This window comes from Juglans microcarpa x Juglans regia, chromosome 7D (genome assembly GCF_004785595.1).
Source record: "Juglans microcarpa x Juglans regia isolate MS1-56 chromosome 7D, Jm3101_v1.0, whole genome shotgun sequence".
Taxonomy (NCBI): Eukaryota; Viridiplantae; Streptophyta; class Magnoliopsida; order Fagales; family Juglandaceae; genus Juglans; species Juglans microcarpa x Juglans regia.
In genome coordinates, this window is record NC_054606.1 from 23,493,717 (window position 1) to 23,508,717 (window position 15,001).

The window sequence follows — 15,001 nt, forward strand, 5'->3', positions numbered from 1 at the left end:
TTTTGGATACACTTATATGTGAATGTTGTCAGTTGTTACTTCCTAGTTGTTTAGCGGTCTGGTGTAATTTTTAGTAGCTGGAGGTTGGCTGGGTTTTTTAATCATAGTGAAGCCCACCTTCAACTAGCTATCATACTAAATTTTTTGGAGAATGTGTTGTCTAGTTTCTTTGCTTTACCTTGTTTCAGAAGCAATCTTGGATTGGTTGATGACGAACTCTCATAACTATGTGTTTGCTGCTATGAATTGACAGGAGAGCCCATTCCTGTTCTTCAGAGGAAACCCATCTTGAGGACCCCATTGAGTTGGGAATACTACTATTAAACCATGGGATCAGGATTTACTATAATCCTTTTAACCCAAATACTTTATGAGAGTTGAGCTTGAACAGCTCTTATGCTCTTGCGTTACTTTCAAAGTAGACCCGTCCCCATCGTTTGGAGTCTGAGTTATGTTTTCTTTCTTGCACCATCTTCCTTATTGTCGGTGCACTTAATGAGGCCTCTCGCCTCGCCTTATTCATTTGAGCCCACCCTCCATTTTAGCTTTATGTGGTTTTCCAGCTTCACCCGCTCTTTATAATTGAGGGCTGTTATGGGTTCTTCTCCTATCACTATCACTGTCACTCAACTTCTATTTTTAAAGAAGTGTCCAATCCATTATAGAGAATTCTAACCTCCAATTTCACTCATCCTTAACATGTTTTCTTTGTTTAGAGAAAGAGGTTATACATCTAAAACATTAGTGTCCATAAGGCTTGGATTTGGTTATTAATATTCTCCTTTCTTCTCCCATTGTTTGAATGAAGTTTGGTGGCATTCAGCCTCCAAGTTGCTTGTATTATATAGGCTAGAGATTATTGGTATATTTAATGGATGTATCAGCAGACATGCAACCAGAAGCACGATATCCCCATGTGGGTTTGATTTATGACTTTAACTCTCTTGATTCAATAGTTGGCAGCCTGCCCTTCTTCAAATTTAATGAAGGTTGGTGTATGGGTTTGTTTTCATTTATTTGTTGAGTTTTATCGTGTATGAGAAATGCAGTCTCCATGTCTCACAGTAACAATATTGTCCTATTATTGGAAAATGTTGAATCCTGGGATGTTCCCATACTCCCATGAAACTCATTGGTAATTGGGATTAGGACGAGCTTCTGTTATTTCCTTTCCCTATTTTAAAAACTTCATTGAAATTTAAGGTATAACATCTTGATGGTCTAAGTTGGGTTATATGAGACTGGAAATGGAAATCGATAATAAAAAAAAAAAAAAAAAATTATAAATTAATTGGATTTAATATGATGCATCAAACTAGTTTATGATAATATGAAGGGTTAAGTACTTGATTAGTCCCTGGATTTTACCCTATTATCTTTTAGCTCCTTTGATTTCCAATTTTATCATTAAAATTGGAATTTTTTATCCAGCTTCCGTTAGAAATTAGAAATTCTAAATTTCTAAAAGTAATAAAATTAAAAAACAAATTACTTTAAAAAATTAATAAAAAAATAGGAATGTGATCAGAGTCCAAATCCTGAGTTCTCTAAGATTACGATTGGAAACACAACTGTTCTGACATTTTCTTAAATTATTTTACTATTATTCACTAATATTTTACTACTATTCTCATATTATTTAATTACTATTAACAAACTACTATATTACTATTTCAGTTCTTCTATATACAGTCGGTGGATACGACACGCGTGCAGTCGTCCATACCACATTAGATTTAAAATGAATTCTTCCTCTCTCATAAGCTCAGTCTTTCTCTCTCATCAGCTCCATCAGTTCGGTCTCTCTCTCTCTCCTCAGCTCTTCTCATCTCTCTCTCATCAGCTCGGTCTCTCTCTCATCAAGTGTCTCCACGTTAGCCACGTTTGCACGCTGTTTGCACCAGACGCTTGCAACCAATGTTTTGAATACTGTATTGGACGCCGTACCGGTCAAGACATTGGAACGAAATATTTCAGTATCGGTACCGTTTCAGGATAGCGTTTCGGAATAACGTTTCGGGATAGTCGATATATAAATAATTATATATATAAATATATATAAAAATTATATTCCAAAATAATAGTCTATATATAAATAAATTATATATAAATACATATATATATAAATTATAAATAGTCTAGTCTGAATTGGGAGTTAAAAAATAAGCTTGTAGTTTGAAAAAACGAAAAAAAAAAAACACACACACAGGCCGAAATATCGGCCGGTACCGGCCGAAATTCAGGCCGGTACGACTGGTACCGGCTGATACGGCCGGTATTTTGGCCGGTACGGAACAGGTATAGTACCTATATCGGCCGGACGGCCGAAACGAAAAATTTCGGCCGTATCGGCCGGTACGGTACGAAATTTAAAACACTGCTTGCAACAAGTGTTTTTCATTACTATTTATACATATTTTTAGAATCCAAACCGGCCTAACTGTCACAGAGCATGAGTTGTAAACCAGGCGTAACTGGCACGCAACCTTTGGGTTTACAATTACTTATTTTGAAAAAATCTATTTATCATCATCCTCTCAATATTTTTTTGATATGGTATTAAATAATAGGTACATAAGTAAAATATAGTAAATAATTTTTAATTATTTAATACTACATTACGAGGTGATGATAAAAAAAAATTTAAAAAAAAAAAGAGAGGAAAAGGTCATTTGGCCTTGTCGGTGGATTTAATGGATGCAGAATCACTCTAAAAAAAAAATAAATAGAAACAACATGGAAACTAGACAGCACGCATGTGATTACCAAATCCTAGCAGTGAATGGACCAAGTCCAGGTACCAGAAATGAGTCCATTGAGCTATTAGAAGAAAGAAAAGCAGCAAAAACAGAGCTATTATACTCTTTATTTCAATCCATCTTTATCTGTCCAAATAATACAAAAACAAAAAAAGGTCAGAGATTAGTTTTCAGTTGTAAAATTAGGTTTTTTTTTAATGTATTTAAATATTTTTAAAAAATAAAAAAAATATATCAATATATGTAAAATCACTTTTTTATAAAAAATAAAAAAAAATTCAATAGTATCATATAGGCTGGCATAGTAGACTTTTCCTTAATGTTTATACGTGAAATATTGTGTGGAGACATCCTACACTGTCGTGTCTCTGCACTCCAGTTGTATTATGTACAACCAAAAACAAACAAATATACCCATCTCTACACTCCCGTCATATTCTATACAATTGTCACCTTCAATACTTAAAAAAAACACCCTTCTTTTGCAGTCTACTATTCCCTTGAATTAAGGCCAAACGTCGCATCTAATACAAATTGCTTCTTATTATCAAATGAAAAATATAATCACACGTCATTTTTAACAACTATATTTTAAAATTAAGGGTATTTCTTGGATGACATGTCATCATTTGATTGATCTTGACGTGATAAGTATGTTTGGATGTTGAGTTGAGTTGAGTTGAATTGATAAAATATTATTAGAATATTATTTATTATTATTATTATTGTTTTAAAATTTGAAAAAATTGAATTGTTTATTATATTTTGTGTTGAGATTTAAAAAAATTATAATAATGAATTGAGATGAATTGTGTTTCAAAAAAAAACTAAATTACTTCCTGCAAAGGTAATTCTGACGGGAGATGGGGACAGCGCCCGTGGACTCTCTTTTAATTTCCATTGGAAAATGGTAACATATTTATGGCCATGTGGTCCATATGTAGCAATTATATATATATATATATATATATATATATATATATATAATTAAATCCTACCTGCTGCTTCTCAACTACCTCTTCACACACTATCTAACCTAGGTTATGGTTCTATAACAAGCTAATTCCTAAACTCCAGGCCAAAGCCGAAGCCAAGGCCTTTCCTTTCCTTTCCTTACAAATTTACAATCCATTGCCCCACTCACAGAGGTTTGTTGCCCGGCCCCTCATCAAAGACCAATAACCAATACATGCACATCACTTTGGTAACTCATGTTTTGTTTTTCTTTGTTTTTTGGAGCAGGAAGCCCGTACCTCAATTTTATGGATTAAAGTATATTATATATGAAAACACCAGCATTATCTAAAGTAGTTATTGTGAAAGTATGTACAAAACAAAAATGTGATCTTAGAGGTTCTAAAAATAAAAAGCCATCTAAAATAATGCAGGTTTGATTTGCAAGGTTGATACTGACACTGCATCAGCACAGAGCCCGCATCATTACTGCATGTTCGTACGGTATCATTATGCATGAAAAACAGCTTTTATGACGCCGGAGTATATACCTGGGCAGCAAAGGGAAAGGTTTAGTTGATCGTAAAGGGTAAGAAGTAGTGTGGGATACAGAGCTAAAGAAATTAAGGCGGTATACTTTTCTTGTCACCTAAAACCATGGAGGGCGTGAGAGATTTGGAAAGAGATCTAGATGATATGAGGGAGTATTACAGGCATGGAAATACTAGGGAAGCATCATGGAGGAAGTCACAGCTCAAAGGGTTGCTCACTCTCCTTGAGGCGAAAGAGGGAGATATCTTCAAGGCTCTTATGCATGATTTGGGAAAACATCATGTTGAGGCTTTCAGAGATGAGGTATATGTCTTCTTCATGAAATACACAAGTTTCCAACTTTTTAAGGTTTTATTTCCTACATTTTTAGAATTTAGAATTGTTTTGGGGAAAAAAAGAAAGTTCTAAACAAGGTTAAGAGAATAATCACAACCAAAAGGAATTGAAATGATATCTTTACGAAGGATGTAAATAGTGGTAAAGACTATTGAGTTCATTTTAGAGATACGAGATCATAGACATTTGATCTGATCTTGATTTTCTTATGTACACTGCCTTCATTTGCAGATAGGAACCCTGACAAAGTCGCTGCATTTTGCATTGGGGTCTTTGAAAAAATGGATGTCCGGCAGAAAGGTAAGCTCATCTATCAGTCTAATTTACATGACATTAAAGGAGTATGTTTCCATGGCTATGGGAAAGATGAAGGAGAACAGTAGAAGAACCAACTTGTATGTGTATTACGTGATCATCACAATGAAACCCAAAGGAATAATTTACTGGGATTTAAGAAGAAAATGTTTAGATCATACTTTTGTTTTATATGGAACCCAGAAGAATAATTTACAATGTCCCATTAACGATTCGATATTGCTTGGAGTTATTGTCTCTACTTGAAAGTCTCGAGCGGGAGAGAGATAATATATGAAACAGCTCTACAACATTTACAGATGTAACAGTGATATTCAAGAAGTAATAGTGATATTCGTTTGCTATTACAATATCGTTGACAGGCTAAACTGCCACAAATTGCTTTGCTCACAACTGCAAATATTGTTCCCGAGCCGCTTGGCCTAGTCCTTGTTTTTTCGTCTTGGAATTTTCCCTTTGGTGAGTGAATTACTTCCTAGAACAACAAAAATAATTAAACCCTCCTATCATGAGTGCTGTTATTCAGCCACATTATGATACCAAATGTAGGACTGTCGCTGGAACCACTGATTGGGGCAATAGCTGCTGGAAACACAGTGGTTCTGAAGCCCTCGGAGTTGGCTCCTGCATGCGCTTCTTTTCTAGCAAATACCATCCCTGCTTACGTGGACAATAGGGCTATCAAGGTTTTCCAAGGTGGACAAGCCATTGGTGAACAACTGCTACTGCAGAAATGGGACAAAATCTTCTTTACAGGTAAAACATAGTATGAAGTACTGATCTCTCATATTTCTTTGATTCATTTTGGTTTTTAAAACAAGAAGAATAAAACAGAACTAAATGACAAAAGTAATGCCAGGAAGTGCACGCATTGGACGGCTTGTCATGTCTGAGGCTGCTAAGCATCTGACTCCTGTTACTTTGGAGTTGGGTGGAAAATGCCCTGCTGTTGTTGATTCTCTTTCTAGTTCTTGGGACAGAAAGGTAAGTTCAAGCTTGGTTTATATAAGTTAAACCACAATTTTTCTTTTTTAAAAAAAAGGAAAAACTTTTTTCACATTGTTGGTTTCTTAGTTGAAACTCTATTGACTTCCTATTTTCATGCAAAAAATATATATACAAGTTAGTACGAAGGACATGACCTCCGCAACACTAATATGACAAGATTTGATTTGCGAATAAATTTAATTTGAAATTTCTCATGCAAATCAAATCTTACAATATCAGTAATATGGAAGGCGTTATCCACCAATCGACTTGCAAGTAGCAGGACTAATTTTCATATCCTTGTTGTGTCCAATAGTTATTGTATATGCAAATTATACATAACAATAATTTGCTGCTCTTTTGTGCTGTTAATCACAAGGCTACTGTAAAGCGAATTATTGCTGGGAAATTTGGTGCCTGTGCTGGTCAAGCATGCATAGCAATAGATTATGTTCTTGCAGAAAAGAAATCGGCACCAGCTCTGGTATGAAAGTAATAGAAAATACATCTAATGCCCATCTTGGAATTCGAGGTTTCTTAGTTTCCAATGCAGCAATATGTTGAAACGATGATATTCCTCTTCAGGTAGAGTCGATGAAAGTCAAGATCAATGAAATGTTTGGAAAAAACCCAAAAGAATCACACAGTATTGCAAGGATAATAAACAAACAACACTTCTTGAGATTGAAGAATCTTCTCGAGGACCCAAGGGTTGAAGCTTCTATTGTTTATGGGGGCTCATTGGACGAAGATAGCTTGTAAACAACATAATCTATTATCTTTTGTCCATGCTGGATGTAATTTAAGCTTTCTTCTGTTTATATATATATATATATATATATATATATATATATATATATATAGCATCCTCCCGGATAATTGATGGACTAATTTCCTTTGACAGTGTACTGATTTTCAAGTTAATGATTATATATATATAACTCTATTCTGCAATTTAACAAACTTTGATGCAGGTTCATAGAGCCAACAATATTGGTGAATCCCCCAATCGAAGCAGCTATCATGACAGAAGAAATCTTTGGTCCAATCCTTCCAATAATTACTGTAAGATACACACACGTCTCTCTTTGTTGGTTTTTGTTGCATCACAGCCTCATTACTTTGAACTCTCGTCTTCTCTCTCATTGTATCTTAAATACCTAATCTATAACAGAATCTTAAGGATCAAACACCTGCTATACATCCTTTCTTCAGCTATGCATTACATCTGAATTTATTTAGATAATAAAGACGTAGCCTTTGGGACTTTTGCCCGATGGATGTAGGCTCTCGTAGTTGAACCACTTTAAACTCTTGTCTTCTCTCTCATTATCTTTTAATTTTTTTTTCATCTTCTGTTATACAATCTTATATTAATGAGCAGGTCAAGAAGAGCTATGTAGTTATAGTAGTGAAAGATGAAGTTGCACACTAAAATATTCTTTAATCGGTTTGACAGTTGGAGAAGATTGAAGACAGTGTACAATTCCTAAATTCAAGGCCTAAAGCGCTTGCCATATACTGCTTCACCAAAAACAAATCACTAGAGAGAAAGATGATATCTGAAACATCATCTGGAAGCATGGTTTTCAATGATGCAATTGTTCAAGTATGCTATCAATAACTCAACTGCTTTTGCTACTTTTTTAGCTTACAAACAGGGAATTCAACAGCCTGAGACATCTCTATTGAGTATTGCTCATACTTTTTTTATAATCTTGTCAGCTTAAAGCCTTGTGTTGGCTATGTGCAGTATGCTGCAGATACCTTGCCATTTGGAGGAGTTGGGGGAAGTGGGATGGGAAGGTACCATGGGAAGTTCTCATTTGACACATTCAGCCATGAGAAGGCTGTCATGAGAAGAAGCTTCCTCTCTGATTTTTGGTTTAGATATCCTCCATGGAACACTAACAAGTTGCAGCTCCTTGAGAGCGCCTATAAATATGATTATCTTGGGTTGCTCCTCGTCATACTGGGCTTGAAGCGATCTAGATGAGGATCTTATATCACCTAAGCATATTTTCACTGCCAAATACATTACTATTCATCATCCTAAGATGCAGGGGAAGAAGAAGAGAAGCATAAACATGTTTGTTTGAGTAGTGGTGTAATCGATTTAATCGACCAAAGTGTGCACATCCGTTTCATTTCTGAATTGAGCTGAAAGAATGCTATGAAATCTTAGCTTTGTGGATATGTTTATCACCCTCTGTGATTAGGCAGAAGCTTTTTGTGAGGGTTGTTGTTATGTGTCTTTTTTTTTTTTTTTTGAAATAAACCATTCTTCATTCATTCATATAAACTGTTGATCAATACAATGTTTTCAAAATGTAAACTATTTAAAACAAAAACTGGAGCTTCTTCTATCCACACTTTCTTCTCTTCTGAATTTAGAGCAGCTTTTGCTAACTTGTGAGCTACTACTGTATTAGTATCTCTATGTGAATATTGGACTTTCCATCCTTGCCAACCTTTTAGCATCATCTTCATTTCTTCAATAATACTACCATTTACAGACAGATCTTCAACTGGGTCATTCACAGCGTTTATAACAACCTGTGCATCACCTTCAAATGTTACTTTGTCAAAATTAAGGTCCCTACAAAAATCCATTGCTTTTCTCAAAGCATAACATTCTGCTAGAGCTGGTTCAAAAACATTCTGTTTCTGATCATGACAAGTTGCCCTGACCTCTCCCTTTTCATTTATGATTATAACCCCAGCTCCTATCTTCCTTGCTTTAACATCCAATGCAGTATCCCAGTTAGCGTTGACCATATTCTATTCTGGTGGAAACCATATTTTCTATCCTCTTGTTGCACTTTTGTTCCCCTCATGTCTCTCTAGTAGAACCTGAGCTTGATGAAACTCATTCAAAGCATCCTTAGCTGATCTGATAACACAGCTTGGACTAGTGAACTTCTTCTCGAAAATCAAAGCATTTCTTCTGATCCATAGGCTTCTCATTATGGCAGCTATTTCCTCCATTTCAGTATTGCAGAGCTTTTGTGACTATCTCCCCCATAAACTCAGTAGATCTACTTCATATTCTCTCTTCCATTTCTACACTATCTTTAAAAACCCAACCCATACATCATTTGCAGCAGGGCAATGCCAAAGAACATGCATAACAGACTCATCCTCTTGGAGGCATATGGGGCATTTTGAATCATCACTGATTTTCCTAACAAATAAATTCTTTTTTGTAGCCAACAAATCATTACCTGCCCTCCACATAAACAATTTCAACTTTCCAGGTAGGTTCAATTTCCATATATGGTTCCATCGATCATCAAATTCTGCCTCTTTGGAGGACTCCCCTTGTGCCATTTTTAATCTTTCTTGTTCTAAATAATAAGCACTTTTCACACTGAACAAACCTTTACTATTAGGCCTCCAAAACAACTTATCCTCCCCTTCCTTTCTGCTCAAGGGAATGCAACATATATGATCTGCTTCTTCTCTTGTGAATATAGATCTAACTAAGTTCTCATTCCATCTCTTCTCACCCTCAACCATAAGCTCCTTGACTTTTGCATCTTCATTCAAAATAGTAATTGTTGACTGCACATAGAAGGAAGAAGGAGTGGGTAACCATCTATGGCCCCAAATCTTAATCTTGTTACCATCTCTCACTCTCCACCTTAATCCCTCTTTCAATAAACCCAGAGAACCCCATACACTCCTCCATATCAGTGAAGGTGAGTAGCCTAGTTTTGCCTCCAACAGAGAGGAATGTCTAAAGTATTTATCCTTGTAGATCTTAGCAGTTAGGGAAAGAGGATTCTGCAACAATCTCCAATCTTGTTTTGCCAACAAGGCCGTATTAAAGATCTTTGTCTCTAAATCCCAACCCCCCCTTTCCTTTTGACTGCTCCATGTTCTTCCAACTCTTCCATTGAATACAACTTTCTCTTTGCTGATTGCCCCACCAAAACTTAGCTAGCATACCATTTAGTTCTGCACAAAGCTTCTTTGGAAGCCTAAAGACATTCATAGTATAGGAAGGTACAGCCTGCAAAACAACTTTAATCATGATTTCTTTCCTTGCACACGAAAGAAAGGAGTTCTTCCAATTGTTTATCTTCTGCCAAATCCTCTCTTTTAAGCACCTAAAGGTGTTATACTTTGAACTACCCACCAGAGTAGGAAGCCCCAAATATTTCTCATAACTCCCTTTCACCATATCCCCACCTTCCCTCAAGACATGTCTTCTAGTCTCTGCATCAGTGTTAGAACTGAAGAACATGGCTATTTTATCCTTACTAAGAAATTGACCTGAAGCTCTTTCGTATGTGTTGAGTATCTCTTTCAATTTTCTCCATTCTTCCACATTGGCCCTACCAAATAGAACACAGTCATCTGCAAATTAGATAATTGATTCTCAGCCCCCCCTCATACAACTAAAACTCCTCTAGTAACACCTTGTTGATCAGAATTATTAAGTAGAGCACTAAGCCCTTCTGCACACATTATAAACAGGTATGAGGAAAGTGGATCCCATTGCCTTAGTCCCCTTGAAGGATAGATTTTTACACCTGGCTCTCCATTAACCAAAATGAGTAACTGACAGAAGAAACACATCTCATAATCAGTTGTATCCACTCACTGCAGAAATCCAGTTTCTCCATTATAGCCTCCAAGTAGACCCACTCAATTCTGTCATAGGCCTTTGACATGTCAAGTTTGATGGCCATGCTTCCCTTCTTACTTTTCTTTCTCACCTTCATAGTATGCAAAACATCATATGCGACCATTATATTGTCAGTAATAATCCTACCAGGTATGAAGGCACTCTGGTTCGATGAGATGATATCTGATAGAACTCCTTTCAGCCTATTTACCAGCACTTTTGAAACAATTTTGTAAATGACATTACAAAGGCTAATAGGCCTAAATTTAGTAACATATAAAGGGCTCTTTATTTTGGGGATTAGTGCTATATAAGTGAAGTTGATAGTAGAGATCAGAGAATTACCATTGAGAAAGCCTTGCAAACCTCCTCACTTATTGTGTCCCAATGGTTTTGGTAGAAACAAGCACCAAAACCATCTGGGCCAGGTGACTTCAAAGGACCTATTTGTTGGATAGCATCCTCAATTTCCAATCTACAAAAAGGCCTAACCAATCTTCCATTCATCTCACTTGTAACTCGAGATTCCACTTGCTACACACACACTGCAATGTCTTCTGCACTTGGCCTTGTCGAGGTAAACAGATTCTTAAAAAAATTATTGAATGCCCCTTCAATGTCTTCTTGGTTATCGAAAGTCTGTTTTTGCTCATCCATAACTTTTTTGATAACATTTTCCTTCTTCTCTGAGATGCACACGCATGAAAAAATTTGGTATTCCTATCCCCCATTACATACCAGTTTTTCTTGGCCCTTTGTTTCCATTTTAAGATCTTCCTTCTCAAGCAGTGCCCCCAGCTCCCTTTGAACCCTTTTAATTTCTTCAGCATTATGACTGCTCTCTGAATCTTGAAGTTGTTTTAGTAAATCAGATTTTTCTTTAATATCTTTTGTTCTTTATGATTTGATCTGTCTGCTCCACATGACTCTAGCTTAGCCTGTATCTTATGGTGCTGCATCTCCCTTTGCATTGAATGCCAAACCCCTGTAATAGCTTCCTCACAACCCTCCTCTTTGGCCCAACTAGCCTCATATCTAAAAACTCTCCTCTTCCTCCAAGCCTTTTCACCTTGCTTCTTCATTGTCAACAGGAATGGCCTATGATCTGAGCTTCTAGCTGGCAGCACTTCCACCCAATGATCATTGAACATTTGTGACCACCTTGAATTGGCCACTGCCCTATCTAACCTCTCTTTTGTAAATGTCTCATCTTCGTGCTTATTACTCCATGTAAACTTATTCCCTCTCCACCCAAGATCAAATAAATTTCCCCCTTCTAGAGCAGCTCTAAACCCTTCCAAATGTCTCTTTGATCTTGGCCTACCTCCCATGTTCTCATCATTTGAAGTAATTTCATTAAAATCCCCTAAAACGCACCATCCTCGATTGGGCCTAGGTTTTAAGGATTTTAACAAGTTCCAAGCTTCATTTCTTCTGCTAGTTTCAGGATGACCATAAAATCCAGTCATCAACCACCTTTCCTTAACACCTTCTCCTGAAATCAAGGCACTAACATGCCTTTGTGTGAAGTTTAATATCTCTACCTCAACTCTATTATTCCACCATAGAGTTAATCCACCCTTCTTCCCCATTGGTTCCACCACAAAACAACCCACACAGCTAAGTCTCTTCTTCATTCTCACACACTGCTCACTTCTCAGCTTAGTTTGCATAAGAAATATCACATCTGGGTCTTTTTCCTTTACCATAAGGCAAAGATCTTGAACTGTCCTAGGGTTCCCAAGTCCTCGACAGTTCCAACTAAGGATTTTCATTGAGAATGGTGGGGCTGTTGAACAGCCACCACCATGCTTTCTGAGGAATTGTTGTCTTTCTCATCACCATCTCTGCTGAGTTTTTTTACCTTTCAGCCTTTTTGTTTCTCTTCCATTCTACCTTCATAACTTCTTTTTTTACCATAACATTCACCAAATCTAATTACTTTTTTCCCTTTTTCTCTTGCCCTTCTCTTCCATTCACCCTTCTTGATGATCAATGCCTGTATCATTTCATTCAAGTCTCCCCTTTGCTCCTCCACCTCAGTTCTAGCCTCCTCTTCACTTCCTATCCCTTCCCTCACTGCTTCATCCCCATTTATTAATGTCTCTACTTCTTCTATTTGCTCCTTATTCAACACTTCCTCATTAGACCTGCCCTCCTCCTCTTTTTCCTTGCCACTTATTTCCTCAAACTCAGCCTCACACAAACCGTTTTCCATCTCAGAAGTTTTTTCCCCTGCTAACCCCTTCTTTCCTTTTTCTTTTTTACCTGCTTCATCTTCCTCCACATGTACATGCCAACCCTCTTCTCCTACATCACTCTTTTTTAGATTACCATAATCCCCTTCTCTTTTTGTTTTTTCTCATTTTTTCATATCTGCTCTAAGCCATACCCCATACTGTTCAACCCCATCACTTTTGCTTAAACAACCTCCTTTTCCATGAATTAAGCAACCACAAGAGAAACAAGATTTAGGCAACTTTTCGTACCTTATAGGAATCCATAGCCTCTCTCCTTTCACATTGATGGTTCTGCCTCTAGCTAGTGGTTTTTGAATATCTATAACAACCAGGGCTCTCAGGTATCTTCCCCATCCTCTTTCACATCCACCTCCTCCACCACTCCAATGGTGTTACCCAACTGTCTTCCCATATCTTCATTCATGCAAGATAGAGGCAGATTATGAAATTGAATCCAGAATTGTTCTTGCATGAATCTCAGCTTCTGTGGTGGTGTATCCTCATCAAAAGGTTTCAGCGCAAGTAGATGGTAGTCAAATGACCATGGCCTTCCTCTCCAAACTCGATATTTGTCTGCTTGATGTGCAAAGGTAATGGTAAATACATTATTATCAACTTCTAGAAACTTTGCAAGCTTACTTATTTTCCATACTCTCTTCATCATATTCTCCACCACCTCCTTGCTAATTCTTTTGTCCATGCACACTTTCCCCACCAAGCTACATTCCCCTTTGTATGAAATCTCCTCTCCAAAAGCTTCATTAAAGACTATAGCAGCTTCCTCATCTTCCAGTAGATGTAGATTATTCCATTTCTTCTCTAAATGATCCATTCTTTGATCTTTCCCCTTTGAAATTTTTTGTATTTTCCTAGCTCCTCTAGGCAACAGACACCCTTAGAAAGCTCCCTCCACCGTACTCCACTCACTCTCTGTCACTCTTTCACTCACTCACCACCACCCCGCACTCACACACACCACCTGAATTCTATTAGAATCTAGTGGGCCCCACTCCTCCACCTCAGGCTCCCATTTCGTAGGAAAGAGGAGAGACTCTGTTGTTATGTGTCTTGAATGTAGTAAGGTGAATGGATTGTAAGGCTCCAAAACAGTTTGTAAAGCAGCTTGTAAAGAGCTTACAATAAAAACAGTGAGATGTGGACTATATTTATTAAGGTATTTAGAATAAAAAGAGTTTTTACAAATAAAGTTTTTTTTATTCTTTTTGTGATCTAAATGTGAGAGATTATGATCCGTCAAATCTAGTCACTTTATTTCCAATCCTCTTGTATTTGTTTTGGATTGGCATAATAAAATGGTTGAATACGAATTTATTGACACCTTATAGTTAAAAAAGGAGAGAATTTTCAAAGGGACTTGTGCAAATCAATCATATTTTTTTTTCATCAATTTTGGAGAAAGATAAACACAATTGTAAATATTCATGTGGAGTGCACTTATTAAATAATTCTAAACCAAAATATTGCATATTGTAAAACCTACCTAATGCATCTCGAGCTATAATTGAGCTGAGCCAAGCCGGTCTTTGGCGAGCCGAGCTCGACTCGACTCAAAAAATTCGAGCTCCAGCCCAAGTTCGAGATTTTTATTTAACCTTTATTTGAACTCAACTCGGTAAGCTAAACTTCCAACTCGAGCTCGAGCTTGAGCTTGGCTCGAGTTATTTATTTATTTATTAAATAAGATTTAATAATTAATAAATTAGATAAATAAAAAATCTAATATTGAACTTGTATAACTAACAAGTAGAACCTCTATTAAATTATAAGATTTTAAAAATTTATAAATAATTAATATGTAGCTAGTTAATATTTATCCATAATAATAATACATTATATGCCTACATAAATTATTAATACATACATATAATATGATAACATATATCTATTTTATATATAATTTCCACACACTAGTATATGAAATTATTAAATCTTATCGACTAATTATTGTACAAATTATAAAATATAACTATGAAGCATATTCAATATCTAGTCATAAGTAATTAGGTTACATATTATATATTTAATTATAAAAATGCTATGCTTATATTATTAGCAAATACACACACACAGTGTATGTATATACACTACAACAAATATAGGTCTTTCTCACGATTTTATTTTCCACGATATACGATCGTGGCAAATAGTAGGTTGATGACACAAATACTGTTGTGGGAAAAAATACAAGCCTTTTGCCACGAGAT

General features: G+C 36.2%; 1 protein-coding gene across 1 annotated transcript; it reads left to right on the plus strand.

Moving 5' to 3' along the window:
- Positions 1-4,143: 4,143 nt before the first annotated feature.
- Positions 4,144-8,099, plus strand: LOC121239983 (aldehyde dehydrogenase family 3 member F1-like). Its single transcript, XM_041137404.1, has 10 exons — positions 4,144-4,568; positions 4,833-4,901; positions 5,279-5,375; positions 5,466-5,672; positions 5,776-5,900; positions 6,283-6,387; positions 6,489-6,661; positions 6,878-6,968; positions 7,363-7,512; positions 7,657-8,099. The coding sequence occupies exons 1-10, from the start codon at positions 4,371-4,373 to the stop codon at positions 7,897-7,899; spliced, it is 1,458 nt and encodes a 485-aa protein (XP_040993338.1). The 5' UTR covers positions 4,144-4,370; the 3' UTR covers positions 7,900-8,099.
- The last annotated feature ends 6,902 nt before the right edge of the window (positions 8,100-15,001 follow it).